Source organism: Oryctolagus cuniculus, chromosome 6 (genome assembly GCF_964237555.1).
Source record: "Oryctolagus cuniculus chromosome 6, mOryCun1.1, whole genome shotgun sequence".
Taxonomy (NCBI): domain Eukaryota; kingdom Metazoa; phylum Chordata; class Mammalia; order Lagomorpha; family Leporidae; genus Oryctolagus; species Oryctolagus cuniculus.
In genome coordinates, this window is record NC_091437.1 from 35,089,090 (window position 1) to 35,110,893 (window position 21,804).

A 21,804-nucleotide genomic window follows, 5' to 3' on the forward strand; every position below is an offset into this window, starting at 1 on the left:
GTGAGAAGTTCACATTGATGTTGACAGTGGACATAATCATTTCTCTCAAATTTCCCGTTGGGATTCATTTAGAGAATAACTAGAGTGGTGATATTTACTATATATTTTAAAATCCCTCTCTATCTTCAGCTGAATGGGGGAATGAGTGGCATGATAATGTTTTAGAGCCAGACTACCTTAACTGTGACTTCCTCCTTGAGCTGGTCCAGGACAGTTTATGAATTAGCAGAAAGAATGTCTGAGAGCGGGGCATTCAAAAACACAAAAGATGCAAGAGTTGCATCCGTCCTTCGGCAACCAGGGAAGTTGCCATCTGTGGGTCTGCCTGCCAATCACTAGGAAACTAGACTCCATCCTCAGTTTATTGTAGTTTACCTTGGCTTCACTCAATCCTGAAGGACTAAATAGCCCACTTCTGAAATGAGGGAAATTCACATTTAAAATTTTGTAGACGATGTCTATTTTAGGATTGGAAATTTTAAAATCATACTGTTTGGTTTGACTTACCCTTTCTTAGTGTTTCCTAATTTTCACATAAGTGAACTCATTTATTTTTCCTGGAACCCATGAGAGGAGGAAGGAGCAAGTGTTATTATCCCTCCTTTATAGAAATGACTTAGACAAAAGAGGTGACGTCACTCACCCAAGGTCAAATGAGTGCCTGAAAGACCCAACCTGCATAAGAATCTGGGGGCGTGGTGATCTCAGTACTAGACCCCATCAACTTCCTCTGACCTCCCGTATATGAAAAACTGTAGAAGCGATTTGGGATGAACCAATTCTAACTGCTTATCAGGAGTGCTAGGTGGTTTGCTATCTTCTTCCCTTTTCAGTGCACGGATTCAGGTAACTGCCAGGAGTCGATCAGGCTGGGATGCGAGAGAAGACCTCTTTGCCATCCTTGCTGTGTTCCTCAGCAGGACACCCCCTGGTGTCTCGGGCAGCACAGTTTCGCTGGGCCAGACCGTTCAGTTCACTAAAGCCTGCTCGGCACCCCTTCCGGAGTCCATCCCTTCTCCCACCACCCCTACATTTCCAATTATTCTCCTGAAGAACCACTGTTTTATACCTCCCCCACATCCTCACTCCCCAAAAAAGACAACTGGCTGACTCGGGAGACCCAGTTACACTTCCAGATCACAGAGGAAGTGACAGAGGATGGAGTCACCGTGTGTCAACCTAGGAGGCTGAACTTCCTGTTGAGGTGAAACTGTAGCACAAGGATCAGAGGGCAAAAAAAAGCGACACATTGAAGGCACTAAAAGGATTTTTAAAACAAAGAACAAAGTAGTAGGGTATTAAAACTCAGAAGGAACTTTGGAAAGGAAAGGAAGATGAGGAAGGGGGAACTTGAAGAAAGAAAATACAGAAAAAGAGTAAGAGTCAACACAAAATGCAAAAATGTCAAGGTTATGATACTGATGGCAGAACCTTTGCTAGAATCCTGGTGCCTGATTGAGGGTGATGACTGTGTTGACTGTAACTTTACACCTGCCTATATGACATGCATAACTGAGAAGAAATTATAAAAGCACAGAAAGCAAAATCAGAATTACTTCTGATTAAACAAATAAAACAAAATAGATATTAAATTCAACACATACCTTTTCTTCTAAGTCCTTTATTTGTCTTTTCTGGATATCTGTTTTATCTTCTAAGTCTCGGATTCTCTGAAGACAGAATATGAAAGAAAAATTAGTAGATGTTAAGCAGTACAGAAAAATTGTTCAGCAAACTAAAAAAAAAAATCTGTAAAACCATTAACTTTAGTACAAGAAGCTAGAAAGATTCCATGTTCATTTTTCCATACTCAAAAGACTTTTATTGTTCAAAAATTACCCCTGCTTGTTGTGCAAAGCCAATGGCATTGCCTGTATTGTCCACATTAGTTGTCTCCCCGCTCCACTGGCCTTATCTATTCAGACCCCTTCTTTATAAGAGTTACACATCCCTCCACAGTGACGTCAGGTTTAGCCAATGCACTTGTCTGTGGCCACTGGGACATGTTGGAGTGAGATGTGGGAAAGCCACTTTGGTGTAGAGAAAGCAGCATGTATTGACCCAGTGAGTAAGAAACATGGCTTTGTGGTAAATCACTTGGATTGAGATTATGGTTATTTATTACCAAATTAAAAGTGGCTAAAGCTGACTAATGGAAATGTAATTGAGCCTACTGCCTTTTGCTAACTTTTCTTTTCAACCTTCTTTCAACCGTGTTTCAGGACAGAATTTCCTCACAAAACGGTATTGACCGATTCTCATGAAATAAAACAGTGATTATACTTCAACACAAATTCCCAGGAGGGAACTGATAAACTATGGGGGAACAAACCCCAACTACAACAGAGGAGTAGCGACCCTAAGGAGAGAAAAGCCTCTGGAGCTGTTTTTTGACTTACCTGTCAACTGTGCAATGAAATCCCACTCATTTAAATAGTGCAGATTTGAAGTCAGCATTACATAGCCCATGATTTACAAGTAAGAAAAAATTACTTTTACACTTCTTTGGACAATCTAAAGACTCTTTATGTTCATGCATGGGATTATGCCATGCGGGCTTATTATGTGATGCCTGTGTTGGAAATAGTTAGAAAATAGAGAACTGTAGCCTAAGAAGAAAATCTGGGAAGTCAAATGGGCTGATAACATAGAAAGAGAGGTTTTTATAATGCAATGTGCAGAGCAAAATGAGAAAGGAGGACAAACGATACTTGAATTTGAGAATCATAACTCTTTTGCCCTAAAATAATGGTTCTCGAGGGGAAGATGATTTTGTCTTCCTCCCACCCAGGAGACATTTGGCTCTGTCTGAACTTTTTTTTTTTTAAAGTTAGTGTATTTTTAATGTTCAAGTATATGATTCAATGGTGTATAACACAGTCACAAAGCTGTATAACCATCATCACTATCTAAGTGGACATTTTTTATTGTTACAACAGGAGGTGTGTTCAACAAGCATCTAATGGGAAGACAGCAGGGATGCTACTAAGCATTCTACAATGCACAGGACTGCTCTGTCTCATCCAAATAAGAAATAAGGAATTATGTGGCTCTAAATGTCAATAGTGCTACAATTGGGAAACTCTGCTATAAAGGAAAGGGGCTGAGATTTGTATGAGAGGGGATGGCATCGTGTTTGGCAATAGCAAGACCATCAAAGCTGAGCTTAAAATGAATGCTGGAGAATGCTTAAAATGATTGCTGGTGTCATGTGTGCTGGTGGATATATCCACCTGGTTGCCTATGCTTGAAAGAGGCAGGGCAAAATAATACATTGTGAATATTTTCACCTTGAGTTTCCAAGTTATTTTTGGCATGTTTACTGGATGTGGAGGCAAGTGTTAAATTGAGAAAGCTGTGGGACCTGTGAGATTATCGTGATACCCATTCAGCCATCAAGTCTGTGCTTGTTGGTCTCTGTCTCACTTTTTTAAGAACATGCTGGACGTAACAGAGAACATATAGAAAGCTTCAGTTGGCTGCTGATCTCAAAGAACTGTCAGATCCAGATGGGGAGGGAAAAAATGTAAAACAGAAGGAGTAAGAAAATTAAGTAGAAAGGTAAATACCCTATATATCACTTCATCACCAATCTCCAATTCCTACTACAGTGGTTACCTTAGAGCAGCTGCCCACACCTACTTGTTAAACAGATTCATGATCTATGCTTGGCTCCTTTTTCCTTCCCAACCCTTTGCCATCTGATCCAACAGGAAACCTCATCAGGTCCAAAACAAATCTCCCTTTCTACTACTGCTTTCTATCTCTAGTGCTACCAAGTATGCCCAGCAACTCTCATCCCTCGTCAGAACTGGTATTTGATAGAACCGGCTCTTTCTGCCTCTTAGCTTGTCCGTCCCAGAGCCATCCACAGTACTCACTGTGAAGTCTTAGAATATGAAAATGACCATAGAAGTTCCTGAGACTTAAAGGGGTATGTGGGGAAGGGGTGGAAGGAAGGGTTAGCTGAATTGTGCTCAGAGTAAAATCCAGACTCTTGCAGGACCTTCATGAGCTGGTCTTTTCTTACCCTGTCCAACTTAACCTCCTATTCCTGGCTCTGTGTGCCACCGCCATGCTGGCCTCTCTCTGTTCCTCAAATATCCCAAACTTATTTCCATTTTACATTCTAAGAACATGCTCTTGCTATCCCTCCCTTCAAGGATACACTTTGCCAAGGCACTTATGTGGTTGCTTCCTTATATTTTATACATCTTCAGAGAGTTCTTATCTGGCCAAAGTAGGCAGTACTACTCCCAAATTCTCTCTCTCTCTCTCTCTCTCTCTCACACACACACAGTCACATGCACTGTATGATTTCCTCATAGCACTTACTGTTACTCTAATTGTATCAGCTATTATTAATTTATGTTGGAGCTTTTTTCCTTTCCACCTATAAGACAGATGAGAGCAATGGCTTTATCTCTTTTTTCACTATCCAGTTCCCTGCATCTGGTACACAGCAGGCCCTCACTAATGGTTCTGAATGAGTGTACAATGTGGTATGACATGTACAATTTTCATCAGTGTGTGTTCCATTTTGTTCATCAGGGAGAGGATCCTCAAGGAAGTGGATCCTAAGCTATGGCTGGAGAAAGGAGAATACTTGAATCAATGCATTGGAGATTGAAGATCATTATAAGGTGAGCTAATGAAAGCCTGGGGGTGGGAAATCATGGCACAAGGGTACTGGGAATGTCTGCACGAGTGGAGAGGACAGCATGTTATGGAGACTGTCTCAACTCAGGTTGTGGGGGGAGGGGAAGCCAGCTAATGAAAGGCCTAATGAGAACTCACAGGAGTGGACTCAGCTGGAAACTGAGGTTATTGACATGTTGAATAAGATGCGTCACCAGGAAAAGAGGGAAGAACCTGTGGTGAGATGCTTGGTGGCTGAACGGAAGAAAGCGAGAAGTCTTTCCCAAAACGAGGTCATGGCATCTGCATGTATTTTTATGCCCTTTACCGAGACACATGATCATCATCTTCCTTGGTGTTATTTTCCTTTGTCTCCATCTACAGATCCTAAGTTTTGTGAAGACAGGGTCCATGGTGAAATCGTTACGTGAAGCCTGGCATCTAGCCCCTGAGAAACGGATTTAAACGTTTAACTGAATAGATGGCGAGATGACAGAGTCAGATTATCCCAGACATCTGGCGGCCCCTGCAAGCTGCTGCAATGATGAAAGGTCTTGCCCGTGCCTGGGTTACAGGTGGGAACAGAACGGATCAGTTTCAGAACTGGCTCAGGGGAAACGTCAACTGGATGTGGTGCTATACGAAAATTCTCAGAGGTGAAGGGCAGAGAAGGCGTCAGCTTTTCCAGCCCGAGAGATTTGGGATGTGGTGACTCCTCTGGCCAAGACGGGTAAATGGGAAAGGAGAGAAGGACAAGAATGCATATTTAAGCTCACTATGAAACACTCAACCAAAAATGTTTAATAAATGTTTGAAGATAAGCTTATACGTTAGGCCATATTATGTAATTATAAATATCAAACGCTGGCCAATGCCTTCTGGAATAATTCTCATAAACAAAACTGTGAATAAAAAAGGAAAAGGAAGAAACACTAGCAAAGGCATATTCTAGTGACCTTTTGTTTTGCAGATGGAAAACATCAATGGACGTCTCTGAGGCTCAGGAGTGTAATGAGCCTATCAGCTCAGACTGGGTAACTAAACAAACAATACCAACTATTTCAGGAATGAAGTAACTTAGCAACAGGTTAAAGAGAGACTCAAATAGAATGACAAAGTCTTTATTATAAATAAATTTAGGTAGCTATTAATTCATTTTAAAAATAAGCACTTTTGTGTTTTAATTTGTTGAAGTTAATTAAGTACCCTTGCAGTATAAGAAAGTTGTGCAGAGGACACTCTTATCCCCGATAGAAAAAATATGAAGGAATGCAATACTTCCAGAGTTTATTATTCAAGGACTTAAAAATTCTTTCCCCTGGTCAAAACTCAAGCTTTTGTGAAGATCTCTGAAGGAACATTGGTAGAAACGTGCATGTATGTATCATCTCAGGGACAAATGATGTCAGAATTCTCTGCTATTTGAATAATTTGCTAATTTAGATAGATCCATAAAGCTCCTGGCTACAGCTGAAGCTTGAAACTATCATGTTCCCATAAATTGTTCTTATTGGTGTCATAAAATACCCCAGTTCCTTTTCTACTCACCTTGATCTCTCATGAGTACATGATTCTTATCTGCTACATATCCCCTCTGGATTTTGTACCTGTTGCTTGTTACAGCTTCTGAATACTATAGCCTGGCATTTGCAATTCTATAATTGCTATGGAATCTGTTTCTTGAGCATGGCCGCAGCCCTCACCTGTCAAACTGTGATAGGAAAGAAGAACTGGAGTGAAGAATTTTAGTTGGAATGAGTACAGGGTGCCTGTTTTGAACTTCGCTGGTCTAGATGAATATTCTAATTCATGGATAACTCAGGCTACACATGACAGTACAGTGCAATGGTTATACACACAAGTCTTCAGGTGTTGTAATCCTGGCTCTGCAGCTTACTAGTGCCATCCTGGACAAATCACTTTGCCATTCTTGTCTTCAGTTTTGTTATCTCCAAAATCAGGATGCTAAGACTACTTAGCTCATGAGCTACTTTGGAGAGTAAAGGAAGAGACATAAGCAGAGCCCTTGGCTTAGTTCCTGACACACAGCAAATGCCAGTAAATAAACAGCAGCTTCCAGGCCTGGCTTTTGCTACTGTTCGTTCTGGGAATAAAGAGAGAGGCCCTTGTTCTCTTTTCCTGGTTCAGGTGATGTGATGAGGCTAGCTTGTGGACTGGAATGAGTATAGGAGGTGACCACTACTTCTGCCATGGAGGATGTCCTGTTTCCCTGCATAGGGCAAATAATTGGGACCCATGAGATTCAAGCAGTATTTCCTGACAAAGTAGTTCCGTAAATAGCAGCAGTATGCAGTGTTTCTGAAATGCTAATTTTCTCAAGGTTGAATCATTACCAAGCTGTCATTCTGGGTCTGAGAGAAGGTGGAAGCCAACAGTTATGTAGTTGAGTCTCTGACAGTAACTCCATCTCCTGAGCTCGTCCACGCTTACACTGGCTACGGTGTGGTTAGCACTCTGTTCAGAGGCCCCTCTGCTCCGGAGCAGCTCCGCACAGTCTGGCTGCGCATCCTCACCTGATGGGCTTGCTGTAAGAGCTCCATCCTCTCCTGGAGAATCTGACAGTCGTACTCTCTGCTCTTCCTCAGCATTTGCCGCCGTAACTTCTCCACTGCCGTCCTCAGCTCCTCCTGCTGTTTCTCACTTAATAATTCACCAAACTTGATAACAGTCTCCTGCTGCAGAGCATTGTACAAAGTAGCTTCTAGTTCCTGGATTCTCTGGCAAACAGAATTAGAAAAGTCTAACTTTGTAATTTAGCATTTATGTGTCATGCGGAAATGTACACGGATGCATGTGTGTGCATGGATGTGGTACTTCGGTCTTACAGGATCTTACAAGAAAAGAAATTTCAAAACTTCTCGGGCCAGACTACCCTTCCGAAAATCTCCCCTTACGAGATTCCATAAAGGTCGCTCAACCAACAGGTTAACTTCCTTAGTGGAGGGAAATTCAAACTTTTAAAATTTTTTTAATTTTAAGATTTAATAATTTTTAACATGTTGCCACATTCACTTCATATGTAGATATTAATACATGTACATATAGACTTTCCTTGAAAGCAGCGATATTCATATCACAAAATGTGGGACTCATGACAATGAACATAAAGTGAGCAAAGGAGGGTATATTGTTGTGTGCATGGTAGAGTGCAGTGAGACATTTATAATTAAATACCAAATACGACAGTCACATAGGTTCTTACTTCCTCTATAGTAACTTCTGCATATAAGAGAAAATGTGATATTTGTCTTTTTGTGTTAGGCTTATTTCTCTTTTTCTTGGGAACTTGTCCATCTCAAATACTTTTCATTTTCAGAAAGCCTTCACTTTGTTATGATAACTTTACTCCCTCCTATCTCATATGTTACTGAGAATAAGTTTCTTCTCTCTTCCACTTGCAGCCCTTCAGATTTTAGACTTCCTTCATGATTAACATCCTTTAGAAACAAGTATTCTAGCTAGATGAAGGGTCTACTGTCTTTCACATGAATTTTTTTAAAAAAAAAATATGCTTCAGATCCAGTGGCCAAAATCTACAAACTTATTCCCTGTCACTTTGAATGAAGTGATAAGACATTTCCTGGTTTAGGGTATTTGCCTAGTTCTTGTCTCAGACCAAGCATATACTTTCTTTAAAAAGTTAAATATAGGGGCTGGCATTGTGGCGCAGTGAGTAAAGCTGCCTGTGATGCTGGCATCCCATGTGGGCACTGGTTCGTGTCTTGGCTGCTCCACTTCTGATCCAGCTCCCTGGTAATATGCCTGGGTAAAGCATCAGAAGATGCCCCAAGTGCTTGGGCCCCTGCACCCATGTGGGAGACCCAGATGAAGTTCCTGGCTCCTTGCTTTGGCCTGGCCCAGTCCTGACCATTGAGGCAATTTGAGGGATGAACCAGAGGATGGAAGATCTCTTATTATCTCTCTCTCTGTCACTCTTTCATAAATAAATGTTTAAAAGAGTAAGTATGGGGGGGGCGCTATGGCACAGTGGGTTAAAGCCCAAGTCTGCAGTGCTGGCATCTCATATAGGCGCTGGTTCGAGTCCTAGCTGCTCCACTTCCAATCTAGCTCTTTGCTATGGCCTGGGAAAGTGGTAAAAAATGGCCCAAGTCCTTGGGCTCTTGCACCCACGTGGGAGACCCAGAGAAATCTCCTGGCTCCTGGCTTCAGATTGGCGCAGCTCTGACCGTTGTAGCCATCTGGGGAGTGAACCAGCAGATGGAAGACCTTTTTCTCTCTCTCTGCCTCTGCCTCTCTGTAACTCTGCCTTTCAAATAAATATAATAAATCTTAAAAAAAAGTAAATATGATTTTCTGAATGGGCTCTCACTAGCCTTGGGACCCTTAACAACATACTGCTTAATTTTATTATGTGCAAGTATAAGAGGTAATGGAGAAAGAGTAGGAAGGGAAGGGGAAACTCACTTCCTTCTTTGTTCTCTGATTAGTGACCAAGTCTCATTCTCTTTTTTTCCACATCAGTGTTCAGAATCTCTTACTCATTTTGGATGGGGAAGATTAATTCATCTTTGTTATAAGCAGAGTATAAATGCTTCAGCCTTTTCCCAAAAGTGACTCAAGCTGATTCCAGGAAAGCATTATAAAAACCTCTTCTATACTCCTTGAAATATCTCTCTAGGTTCTTTTTTTTTTTTCTCTTTGATTCATCACTGTGAATTAATGGGGCAGGGCATAAAGAGAGAAGCAACATGAGCTGCAGTCCAGAATCGAGAATTGTGCAGCATGAATTGGGAGGAGGGGACTGGGTCAGGTGTGCTCCTCCAGCTGCAGAATCTACCCCGGGAATGAAAGGCACACTCCCTTCAGCAGCACAGCCGCGCTGCTGGGGCTGGCGTGCGGGAGTCAGCCCAGCTGCTACCTGAAGTTACCCGAAGTCAGAGACACACATTACTCTTCAAACATCTTTGGCCAAATTCTTATACTCTCTGAGCCTTACTTTCTTTAAATGCATGAAGAGAATAATATCATTATACATAGCTCATAGGATTGTTGTGAGAAACAGATAAATTAAAATATGCATAACAAGCATTAGATGCATTATTATTAAGCCACCAGATTAAATTCCCAAATGACTGGATTTGATTTTATAAAATTTCTCATCAATCCATACTGCCAACCAATCTGTCCTCATATTTTTTAATGTTTTTAACATACATTTAATATTAAAAAAATAAAGTATGTTAAACATAAGAATATTATCATTGATAATGAATATTTCCATGAAACTTCTGAAGACTACTCATATTTGTTCTGAAATTAGAACTAGAAACCAATGAATCAATGCTTTTATGTTGTGGCCTAATCATGCACATGGCACGATACATAACTGGCATACTTTATTCCATAATATGTAATTGTAAACATGTTGGGTGTCTGCTGCCTATTGTACCTACCATATATGCTTGGTCGAGAGCTTGTTTTCTGTAGTCCAGTTCTTCTTCTAGATAGCCCTTTATTTTGCAGAATTGTTCCTATAACAGAGTAGCACAATGATTAATAGAAAAAGCCAGTTTAGTTAATTAAATTGACATATGAGTTGAACCGATTAATACTTTCTCTAATCTGACCTTAGGACAAATCACTAGTATTTGCAGAGTCATAAATTTTTGTCTGTTAAAGGAATAGTTCAACTTTCATGGTCTCACACAGGGAATGCCCAAGTCGATAGACAGCAGCATGAAAGATATAATGAAAAGCCATGTGGATTTCTCTAATAGATTTTTACACCAGTTTGAGAGTATGTGACTAACTATAGACTTTTGACAAAATAAGTGTTAAATAAGAATCTTGTCTGTGTACAAACAGCCAGTCTTCCACATCACTGAGTTCTGTACCCACCGGTTCAACCTACCATGGACTGAGAAAATTTGGGGAAAAAACTGCATATGTACTAAACATGTATAGATTTTTTTCTTGTCATTATCCTCTAAAAACAGGATAACAACAGGATATATAGCATTTTTACTGCATTACGTATTGTAAGTCCTCTAGAGATGATTTAAAGTATACAGGAGGATCTGCATAAATTAATGCAAATATTATAACATCTTATCTAAGGGGCTTTAACACCTTCATATTTTGGTATCTTTGGGGGAGGGTACTGGAATATATACGCTTCTGTGATGGTATGTTTTCTAAGAGTGTCATGTTACATAATATCGAAGGATTGCATAATAAACAAATTTAACTTATTCTATTTCATCTGTTTGCAACTAGAAAACACAAAAATAAAAAACACAAAGATAAATAACTGTTCTTAATGTGTGTTTATTTTATTTACTTGAAAGGCAGACAGAGTGAGAGAGACAGAGAAAGACAGAGAGAGATCCCATGCACCAGTTTATTTCCTAAATGCTCATAAGACCCAGGGCTGGGATAGGCCAAGGTCAGGAGCTGGGAACTCAATCTGAGTTATTCACATGGGTGGCAGTGACCCAGCTACTTGAGCCATCACCTGTTATCTCCCCGGGTACAACTAGCTGGAAGGTGGAATTGGGAACAGAGCTGGAATGCTAATCCAGTCACCCTGACAAAGTATGAGTACATCCAAGTGGCATCTGTCAAATGCCCACCCTGATAATTAACAATTTAAAGAGTGGAGATGATTCCACTCATACTACAACTTAGTGAATGGGTGTCTACTCTTGTCCCAAAGACAGTGTGAGCTAGGAGGCATATATCCAATGTTCCCTCATATATTTCAGATCCTCATATCATAATGTCTTGCCATGAGCATTTAACACTATATCTTTGTATACCACACAGTCCTGAATTTAAGTTAATGATTTCTTTGGCATTTAACTGGAAGAACATGGATCTCTTCCAACCCTGGAGGAAAATCCAGTTGTGTTGGCTTTTGAGAAAATAGAGGAATGCAATGATTTTGTTGATGACTTTTCTGATCATCCCTGGGTGCCAGTGCTTAGAACACTGCCTGGTACAGCCTGACTGCTTGATTACTATCAGGGCTTCTGAGAGTAATTTTTAATATGAACAATTTTTTTGTTCTAGGTTTTAGTTTTAGCATCCAACCTCTTGGTAAATATGAACCCTGCATAAAATGTAAGCAAATGATTTACAATATGCTACACAAATGCAAATTCTTGTTCCTATTACAGGATATCTTAACCTAACAGGAAGCCACTACATGCTTTTTTAGTAATTAACATCAGTGGTTGTCTTGTTGTAAAGTTACATGCATTGCTTTTGGTTAATGGTAACCAATTGCTAGATTTTGGAACTTAAAAAATTAAATTGTGATAAAAATACATAAAGCATAGAGTTCACCACCTTCACTATTTTTAAGTGTAGAGTTTGATAGTATGAGATACATTCACACTGTTATGAAACTGAGTCAAGAACTTGTGTTGCAAAATTGAAACTATACTCATCAATGACCAACTCCCATTTCTCCCTCCTCTCAACCCCTAGCAACCACATTCTACTTTCTGTTACATGAATTTGACGACTTGAATACCTCACGGGAGTGGAATCATACAGCGTTTGACTTTCCATGACTAGCTGATTTCGCTTAACACAATGATCTCAAATTTCATCCATATTGTAGTTTGTGTCAAAATGTCCTTACTTTTTAAGCATTAATAAATATTCTATTGTATGCTTATACCACGTTTTGTTTACTCATTCACCCATCAATGGACTTTTGGGTTACTCCCCATCTTTTGGCTATAGCAAATAATGCTGCTATGAATACAGTGTAAAAAAACTCCTCTATTTATAAGTTGAAATGACTGGATACTGCTGAGTATTTTGCTCCACTGTCAACACAGAAAATAATGGGAAGAATATTATCCTTCATCAATGCTAGTTAAAATTGGTAAAGGTACTTTTCATTTTCCATTTGCCTTGCACATTTTTCTTAATTCTTTTGATATTTCATCTCTGCACTCACCATGTCACTTTCCAGTTCCATCATTTTCTGGTGCAGGGCAGCCTCTGCTCCTTCAATCTGCTGGATCCACTAAGGGGTCAACAAAACAATCATTTTGACATTATGCTTGATATTGTGTGGGTCCTGAGCGTTGTACACAGACGTACCTGTCTCCTCCCCCTACATCTCAGGAAGCAGATCGAGAGACGAAGGGAAAACTTAATGCAGTTTTATCCCTCAGTTTAGAAACTAGACTATAAACCTCTTTTCGTTCATTCATTCATTCATGCAATAAATGCATTCATTGATGTCTACCATGTGTCAAGTACTTTGCCAGGCACTACAGCTGTGATGGTGAACAAGATGAGTTAGATTTTTGCTGTCATTGGGAGGCATCATAAAAGATTTTCTTGGAAGTGACATGTGCACTGGAATCTGAAGGATGAGAGAGAAATGACTGGGAAAAACTAGGAGGAAGTTCCAGGCAGGAGGGACACTGTATCTGGTAGCACTACAGATACAAGGTGCATGAGGAAGGCCAGATGATAATAACAAAATGATAACTTTCCAGCATATAAAACTGATTATAGCAAAGTACTGAATATTATTTTTGTTAAGTAGAGAAATTTTAAATTTCACAAAAGAACTAATCTTTCCTAAAACTCAGAATACATCAGTTCTATTACATGGCATTGATGTTAGCATTAAGAAACACCAGGAATGAATTCAGACTTGGAATAATCTACGAGCTGACCAATTATATGGTTTAGCAGAACAAATTATTGTAATAGTCCTCTCTCAAGTTAAATGTTAGCTTATACCTTAGGGAGGCAATTGGGCATAATAATTGAGTGTGTAGGTCCTGGAGGCTGATGACTTTGTTTCAAGTATCAATTCTAGTTTTTCATGGCTGAGTGGCCTTGAAAAATTACCTGGTTTCTCTAAGTCAAATTTCTTATCTGTAAAATGGGGTTAATTCTAATGTGAAGATTAAAAGAAATAATTCACATGAGGCACTATTCATTACACACTGAGTGTACCAACGGCACTCTTCTACCTCATAGTTCTTTGAAGTTCATCTGTGATAAATTATGTGGTGCACTGAGCATTTCTACACACTGGAGGCTTGATATTTATGAGGAGAAACTAGGTCCAACCATGCCTAGCTGTGGTGAACAAAGAAGACAGGCACATTGAGATTCTTTGGTGCTAATCTCTCAATTCTCTGTACATATACATGGCTTCCCCTTAAAAGAAATTTCAATCAAAGCAATGAGCTTCTGCTAACTTGACTCAATGCAGTTGTGCACTCTCACACTTTACTAATCTCCTTTCTGCTGCCCATGGCCATTTTCCATTGAGAAATGCATTTTTACAAAATCGTGTTTGTAACAGAACTGTGAATCTAAACAGCCACATCATGAGCTTTAGATACATAGTTGTATGCTGGATACTGCTCCTCCTGTTACTGACTATTTCAGGTCTTGGCTTCCTCATATGTGAAGTGAAAATGCAAGGATCTACAGAATGATTATAAGAACTAATGAGATTTTTTTTTTACAGTATTTAGCACAGCTGTTGGCTCATAATATGTTTCCACACAAGGTGATTGCTTTTTTTCTTTTCTTTCTTTTTTTTTTTTTTTTTTTGACAGGCAGAGTGGACAGTGAGAGAGAGACAGAGAGAAAGGTCTTCCATTTGCCGTTGGTTTACCCTCCAATGGCCGCCGCGGCCGGCGCGCTGCAGCTGGCGCATCGCGCTGATCCGATGGCAGGAGCCAGATGCTTCTCCTGGTCTCCCATGGGGTGCAGGGCCCAAGCACCTGGGCCATCCTCCACTGCACTCCCTGGCCACAGCAGAGAGCTGGCCTGGAAGAGGGGCAACCGGGACAGAATCCGGCGCCCCGACCAGGACTAGAACCCGGTGTGCCGGCGCCGCAAGGTGGAGGATTAGCCTAGTGAGCCGCGGCGCCGGCCAAGGTGATTGCTTTTAATACCAAGCCACAATAGAATTTGCTGGTTGGAATTTTCTGTAAACTCAGACTCCAGCTAAAGATCATGATCCCATATGGCAGAATGTTATTCAAATCTGTAGTCTGAAAATTCAAGGTTGGCTTTTGGAATTTCTTGGAGGTGGAAAGTTTTCTCTGTGAATCCCCAGATAGGAGGTGAATTTACTCAGTGAATTACAAACATCTGCACAAAAGGCATTCACACAAGACTATGGACACTTCAAGGAAGTCCTGTTCCTTGCTTTTTTCTTTTCTTTTCTTTTTTTTTTTTTTGACAGGCAGAGTAGACAGTGAGAGAGAGAAACAGAGAGAAAGGTCTTCCTTTGCCCTTGGTTCACCCTCCAATGGCTGCCATGGCCAGCGTGCTGCGGCCAGCGCACCGCGCTGATCCGATGGCAGGAGCCAGGTGCTTCTCCTGGTCTCCCATGGGGTGCAGGGCCCAAGGACTTGGGCCATCCTCCACTGCACTCCCTGGCCACAGCAGAGAGCTGGCCTGGAAGAGGGGCAACCGGGACAGAATCCGGCGTCCTGGTGCCGCAAGGCGGAGGATTAGCCTAGTGAGCTGCGGCGCTGGCCCCCTTGCTTTCTATCATGGTGTTAACCAGGTAATCATCACTCTGTGTTTGTTCAGTTGAATCTGACATCTGTCTCTCAAAGGAGGTAAGCAGAGGCACTAGCTGACTAGACACAGCTCTACCAGCCCAGACCCTGTGAGCTGGGCATGTCTACCTCTGCTTTTTAACGCAATGCTTGAGGGGAAGTCTGGTTCAATAGTTGAGATCACGGGCCCTAGAACAAAACTGCGTGAATGTGAATCCTGACTCCATCCACTTCCAGCTGTGTGACCCTGGGCAGTTACCACCTTTCTCTTTGCTCTAGGTTCATCTTGGGTAATAATACAACATGAATAGCAGTCGAAACAATGGCCAGCTCAGAAGAATCATCGTGCAAGTAGGCATTATGATTAAGTGCACACTGTACCACACCCACACAGAGAGGGGAGGAATTTCTCTCGTTGGTCTAAATAAACTTGAGGTTCCCAAGGTTGTCTTCCCTTTCTTTCACTCTCCAGACCCCACCTGTCACAGAATCAGCCAAAGTTTTCTGTGCAGCCCTAAACAAAGGCAATTCTGCTTGCAACAAAGAATTGCAACCATTCCTGCTTCCAGCTGAATGAGATTCATTGCTGAATAAAAGGAAGAGAACTAGCCTCACAGATAGTGCTTTCTTTACTCTTGTGTCTCCCTTTGTGTTGCTGGAAGAGTGTCTTGTGGACAAATTCATTCATTTACTCCATCAGCAAGTACATATTGATTATCTATTAATCTATTAGTTAACTGTTCTAGTGTGAAGATAGGGATCAAAGTGGGGAACAGGTAACACATTTGTCCTCAGGGGGCTTAGAGTTTAGTGGTAGGTGGATGGGGGGTGATAAAAGTAAACGGGCAGTTATAATGCAACTGTTAAAAACCACGGGAGCAGAAGCACAGGTTCCTGAGGGAGCACAGAGAAAGGGCACCTAACTGGGCCCAGGTCAACACAAGGCCTCTTCATGCATGAGGCAGTCTACGGAGGGAGCCTGAGTCAGGAAGGTGAATGGGAAGATAGGAGTATCCTCCAGGTAAACAGGAGTGTAAAGGACTAAGAGGTGGAAGGAGAGCTAGAGACGGATAGAAACAGATGTCTAGATATAGCTAGGCAGATAGGTAGATCAACAGATAAATGAGAGAGAGAGAGAGAGAGAGAGAGAAAGGAAGGAAGGAAGGAAGGAAGGAAGGAAGGAAGGAAGGAAGGAAGGAAGGAAGAAGGAAGGAAGGAAGAAAAAGAAAGAGAGAGAGAGGATGCTAGATAAGTAAGTAGGTAAGGACTTAAGGGCAAAATCCCGGGAGGCCTTCTTGCTAAATATTGGATTCTGGACCTTCTGTTAAGGACAATGTGGCATAATTAATTAGCTGCGGACAGGAATGGTAAAGTGATTGGATATGCAAACCCATTTTAAAGGAAGTAATTTTTTAATGAGTAATTTCCAAAGTTTCTGTCATTTCACATGTAACTACAGGTACTTTAATATGTATCTCTAACATATAAGGCTTACTTTTCTAAAAAACAATCACAAAGCCATTTTCAAATTTTGCAAAGTTAATTTCCTTTGTCATCTGATAATCAGTCCATATTAAAAATTTTCCCAGTTGTCAGTAAATGTCTTTTTAGAAAAAACAATAAAACACATGGTTTGCTTAAATTCTTACCCAAAAAAGAATCATTTGAATATTTATTTAGTATCTTTCTACATTATAGCAATACTTTTCTCTGAGTCCCATAGTTTTCTGTTTACACAATTATTTAAGTCTGTTAACTGTGTTATTTGATCTGCAGAATCTCTGCATTTTTAGATGGGAGAGAGCTGATTGCTTGCTCAGCTTTCATGGAATTTCCAACGACCTTTCAACAGGTTGAGTGGTGAGGAAAGTAACTTAGAGAATATGTGAAACTCTCATTTTAGGCAACCATATGGCATGTGACTTAACTGTCAATTTCTGAGGCACCCCGAATACAACCAGTTACCTGGCTCTCCACTTCGCTCTTTCCTTCTCTTTCTGTCTCACTATTTACCACGTTGAGACACAAGGGGGCAAGAGCACACCGAGTGATGCTTTTCTGCTGATGGTGCCTACACTGGGCTTTGGGAGTCAGACTGCAGTGAGACATCACCAAGTGATAGAATGAGATGGAAATGATTGGTTTGTATACGTCCAGGGAAATAACCGGCACGAAAACACTCTTGTCTGTGGCAAGAACACTGCTCCAGGTGACCACTTCTCCACAAACTTCTCTCCATTGTTTCCCAGCTTGGGAGCTTCAACGTGAATAATGCAAACCAGGTTTCTCATGATATATGTTTTAAGGGACTTTAAATAAAAATTATCCAACCCCCCAAATCAGTATGTAGATTTTCTTTTGCGTGTTCTCATTCTGTTTGTAGCACCCTCAAAAATAGGCCATTTATGACATATTCAATGATGCAAAGTCATGTGCAGATGGAATGTCACCCACCCCCGTACCCTCGTCATTAGTTGTCAAGCTAGACACAGAAATGACTTGAAATGTCAGTGTGTCTCATTACCTTCTCTGCCAGGGACAGCACAGTGCTGGCCTGAATTATGGCCACTTGTTCTTCATTCCTTAAATTCTACACAAATAAAAAAGAAAGGAAATAAGCTGAAGAGACTAATAATATTTACAATATAGAAAATACTTCCTGACTGCCTGCTACAGACACCTCTATTGCATGGAACTTTAAGAAATTTCTATTGTGTGTAATAAAAATTCCTAGGAAAGAGTTCACTCAAAACTTGAAAGAAGTTTATTTAATGTGATTTTTTTTTGGTGCCTTTCTACTACTGACTTAATTTTGTATCACTGTAATCTTATTTCGTTAATGCTCATGTTAAGACAAAAACAGAAACTAAATGAAATAAACAGAAGTCTCTTTATAGTAATTTTGATGTGACTTCCTTGCTCCTGTTCTCTCCCTTGATAATTTTTCAAGGTTAAAAATGGTGACTCCTTCAACCTACAAGTATCATTCATCTAGAATCACAATGAGTGTTCCTCCCACTGAATTACTGTGCCTTGACCCTGTCTGGATGGTGTTTTTAGAAAGCAAATCTTCCTGGTTCAGTTTTATAGGACTGCCAACAGCTCCCGCCTTTACCAGCATTTGCAATAGCATGACTGATTAATTTCATACTGGATGCCTCCGAGCAACAGTCAGATCTTAATTAGATTTAATCACTGCAGATGTGGTGGCATTCAAACCTGAAACCTGCTCAAGAAAAGCTCCTTATTAGGTTCCATTTCCACCACTACCCTGCAGAGATCCTATATTCCCTTAGACAAGATGTTTGATAAATTTGAGCATCTCTCCAAGAATTATATCCCTAAGTGAACATGATATTTCACGTGCTGTTATTTTATACATGACGCACTGGCAAGTGTTTCTTGCCTCTGCTTAGGCAAATTCATATTTATACAATCAATTCATTACTTACCCCATTATCACCCAAGATATCAAGCTGCTTTATGAGATCAGGAATGTTCACATCCTGCAAAATTAAGGACATGCATTCAAGTCAAAGACACAAATATAGGCTACTGATTATTGCCACATTCACACAAACCCACAGAAGACATTCTAGGACCTGTACTTCTATTGGATGTTTTTAATCAGGCATTTGTGATTTTAAGCCTCTACTCTGCTCTTTATAAGCTGAGTGAACTTGGGTAAACCACTTAACAGCTCATTCTCAATTTTGCTGGTGGCAAAATAGTGATAAATATTTCATAGGCTGACATTAAAAATGAAAGACTATATGAAAGAGTTGAGCATAAGAACTAAGAATAGATTCATTAACTTTTTTTTTTTTTTTTTTTTTTTTTTTTGACAGGCAGAGTGGACAGTGAGAGAGAGAGACAGAGAGAAAGGTCTTCCTTTGCTGTTGGTTCACCCTCCAATGGCCGCTGCGGTCGGCGTGCTGCGGCCGGTGCACCGCGCTGATCCGATGGCAGGAGCCAGGAGCCAGGTGCTTTTCCTGGTCTCCCATGGGGTGCAGGGCCCAAGCACCTGGGCCATCCTCCACTGCACTCCCTGGCCACAGCAGAGGGCTGGCCTGGAAGAGGGGCAACCGGGACAGAATCCGGCGCCCCGACCGGGACTAGAACCCGGTGTGCCGGCGCCGCTAGGCGGAGGATTAGCCTAGTGAGCCGCGGCGCCGGCCGATTCATTAACTTTTTTAAAAAAATTGACAATCTTCAAAAAAATCATGATTTCAAACATAAAGAAAAGTAATAGGTAATGACTATAAAGGATCAAGCAATTTCATTCCTGAGTGCTATTCTGACCTGGTTGAATTTTGGCTGCCACATAGAAAAATACAGTGCAGCTCCATTTTTAGGTGTTTAGCATTAATTTAATCCTGTGGGAAATAGCTAATTTTTATTCTATTCCTTGAGTCAGTTTGAAGCAGGTGAACTCCACCAACAAGGTTTTTCTTGGATATAGTTTACAACACACATTGGATTAGGTTATTTGTGATTTATCTAAGAAAAAAATCTATGGAAAAGTTAAAGTACACTGCTTTTCACTGAATTAAATTGAGTTGAAAAGTTGTCTTGGTTTACAAATTTTCATTCAGCCCAGGAAGGCAGAGGTATAAATGCCTTGAACATGGTTTAGGATAAAGGACAAGGAAGCACTTGCTACCTATTCCCCTCCACACACATCTCCACCCCACTTTTTATCTTGTCAGCACTACTGTGTCCTCTTACTAATGCTCTAACAGCAGTGCAGCAAAGCCTTGCCACCAGGAAAAGGAAGATCTAGCTCTGTCTACCACTCAGGTAGAGTGGAGGCAACTGAAGCAAGGACACTTGGCAGCTCAGAGAGGGAGCAGGAAGGGCCGTGCAGAAGGTCAAGGAGAGACCAGGACGAGCAGGAGGCACCCTAGCTTGATCTTAGGAATAGATGGTCACACTGTTTCTTCATCACACTGAAGGACAATCCATTTTATGGGAGACAGAGTCATCTTGATTCAGCCTTAATATATAAAATCTATTCCAATGACACTAAAGATAGAATTATTTTTTAGCTAACAAACAAGATGTTATAAACCTTTAGCCATCCCCAAAGAGAAATCATACCTAAATAAACACATCAAAAGAGACAGTAGATTAGATGGTGTTGCAGTCTCTCCTAAGTCTGAAATTCCATGATGATGACTTCCACAGCTCCAGTTACAGACCAACACAACATATGAAACTCAATAGACAGGTTTTTAAAAACTGGCAGGCCTGAGATGCCTTTCTTGAAGCCATGAATTTATTTCCTATTTCTCCTAGATAATCAAGGCTACTTTTTTTTTTAAAAGATTCATTTATTTATTTGAAAGTCAGAGTTACACACAGAGAGAAGGAGAGGCAGAGAGAGAGAGAGAGAGAGAGAGAGAGAGAGATCTTCCATCCGCTGGTTCACTCCCCAAGTGGTCATAATGGCCAGAGCTGTGCTGGTCCAAAGCCAGGAGCCAGGAGCTTCTTCCATGTCTCCCACACATGTGCAGGGGCCCAAGGACTTGAGCCATCTTCTACTGCTTTCCCAGGCCATAGCAGAGAGCTGGATTGAAAGCGGAGCAGCCAGGACTTGAACCAGCGTCCAAATGGGATGCTGGCACTGCTTTATCCATTACCCCACAGCGCGGGCCCTAAGGCTACTTTTTTTTTTTTTTTTTTTTTTAAGAAAGATTTGCCTTTTCTTTTTGCAAATCCTGTGACCAAGATGCTCAGCGCCTCTGCCCCTGGCCACAGAGACAGTATGGTTTTTCAATGACAGGCATAAGTTAGGCTTTTTTTTTTTTTTTTTTTTTTTTTTTTTTGACAGGCAGAGTTAGACAGTGGGAGAGAGACAGAGAGAAAGGTCTTCCCTCTGTTGGTTCACCCCCCAAATGGCTGCTACAGCCGGCGTGCTGTGCCGATCTGAAGCCAAGAGCCAGGTGCCTCCTCCCCGGTCTCCTTTGCAGGTGCAGGGCCCAAGTACTTGGGCCATCCTCCACTGCCTTCCCAGGCCACAGCAGAGAGCTGGACTGGAAGAGGAGTGACCGGGACAGAATCTGGCGCCCCGACCGTGACTAGAAACCGGGGTGCCGGTGCCGCAGACGGAAGATTAGCCTAGTGAGCCATGATGCTGGCCAAGGCTACTTATCTTAATAAGTATTTTCATTCTGCTTGTTTCTTTAGGTTACTTTGTTCTACATAACCATGGCTGTCTGTGCTCTTTGCTGTCACCATTTATAAACATCTGTCACACCTTTGTTTTGTTTATGTTGTGTGGATTTTCTAATAGATGTGACTATTCTCAATTCCTACATCCAGGCACTGAAAGACAACAATCAGACACAACTTCTAATTTCTACAAACAAACAATTACATGTCTGCCTACCTTGACACCTTCTTTCATACAGTAGATCTGTAGAGCACTCACACCATCTGAGAATGGGTGGATTTGCAGATTAAATGGAGGGGAGCGTCTCTCTCTCTCCTTGAAATACAGTGAAGAATATATGGGAGTTAAAAAAAAAAGCAACTGATTAAACACTAAAGCAGTTGTCTCTTTATGCTGTTTCAGCAGTTTATTAATATGCCATTTGGCAGAAAAATATAGCTCAAGATG

At 41.0% G+C, this 21,804-nt stretch overlaps 1 protein-coding gene across 3 annotated transcripts in view; it reads right to left on the reverse strand.

Moving 5' to 3' along the window:
• The window catches only part of JAKMIP2 (janus kinase and microtubule interacting protein 2), a 200,710-nt gene that overhangs the window by 19,537 nt on the left and 159,369 nt on the right, over positions 1-21,804 (reverse strand). For all 3 annotated transcript variants that reach the window (XM_008255199.3, XM_051844377.2, XM_002710292.4), the window contains 7 exons: positions 21,574-21,672; positions 18,635-18,688; positions 17,707-17,772; positions 12,593-12,661; positions 10,074-10,151; positions 7,173-7,376; positions 1,605-1,670 (listed from right to left, as the gene is read on the reverse strand). In XM_008255199.3, the coding sequence (XP_008253421.1) occupies positions 1,605-1,670; positions 7,173-7,376; positions 10,074-10,151; positions 12,593-12,661; positions 17,707-17,772; positions 18,635-18,688; positions 21,574-21,672 (636 nt within the window). The remainder of the gene's footprint in view (positions 1-1,604; positions 1,671-7,172; positions 7,377-10,073; positions 10,152-12,592; positions 12,662-17,706; positions 17,773-18,634; positions 18,689-21,573; positions 21,673-21,804) is intronic.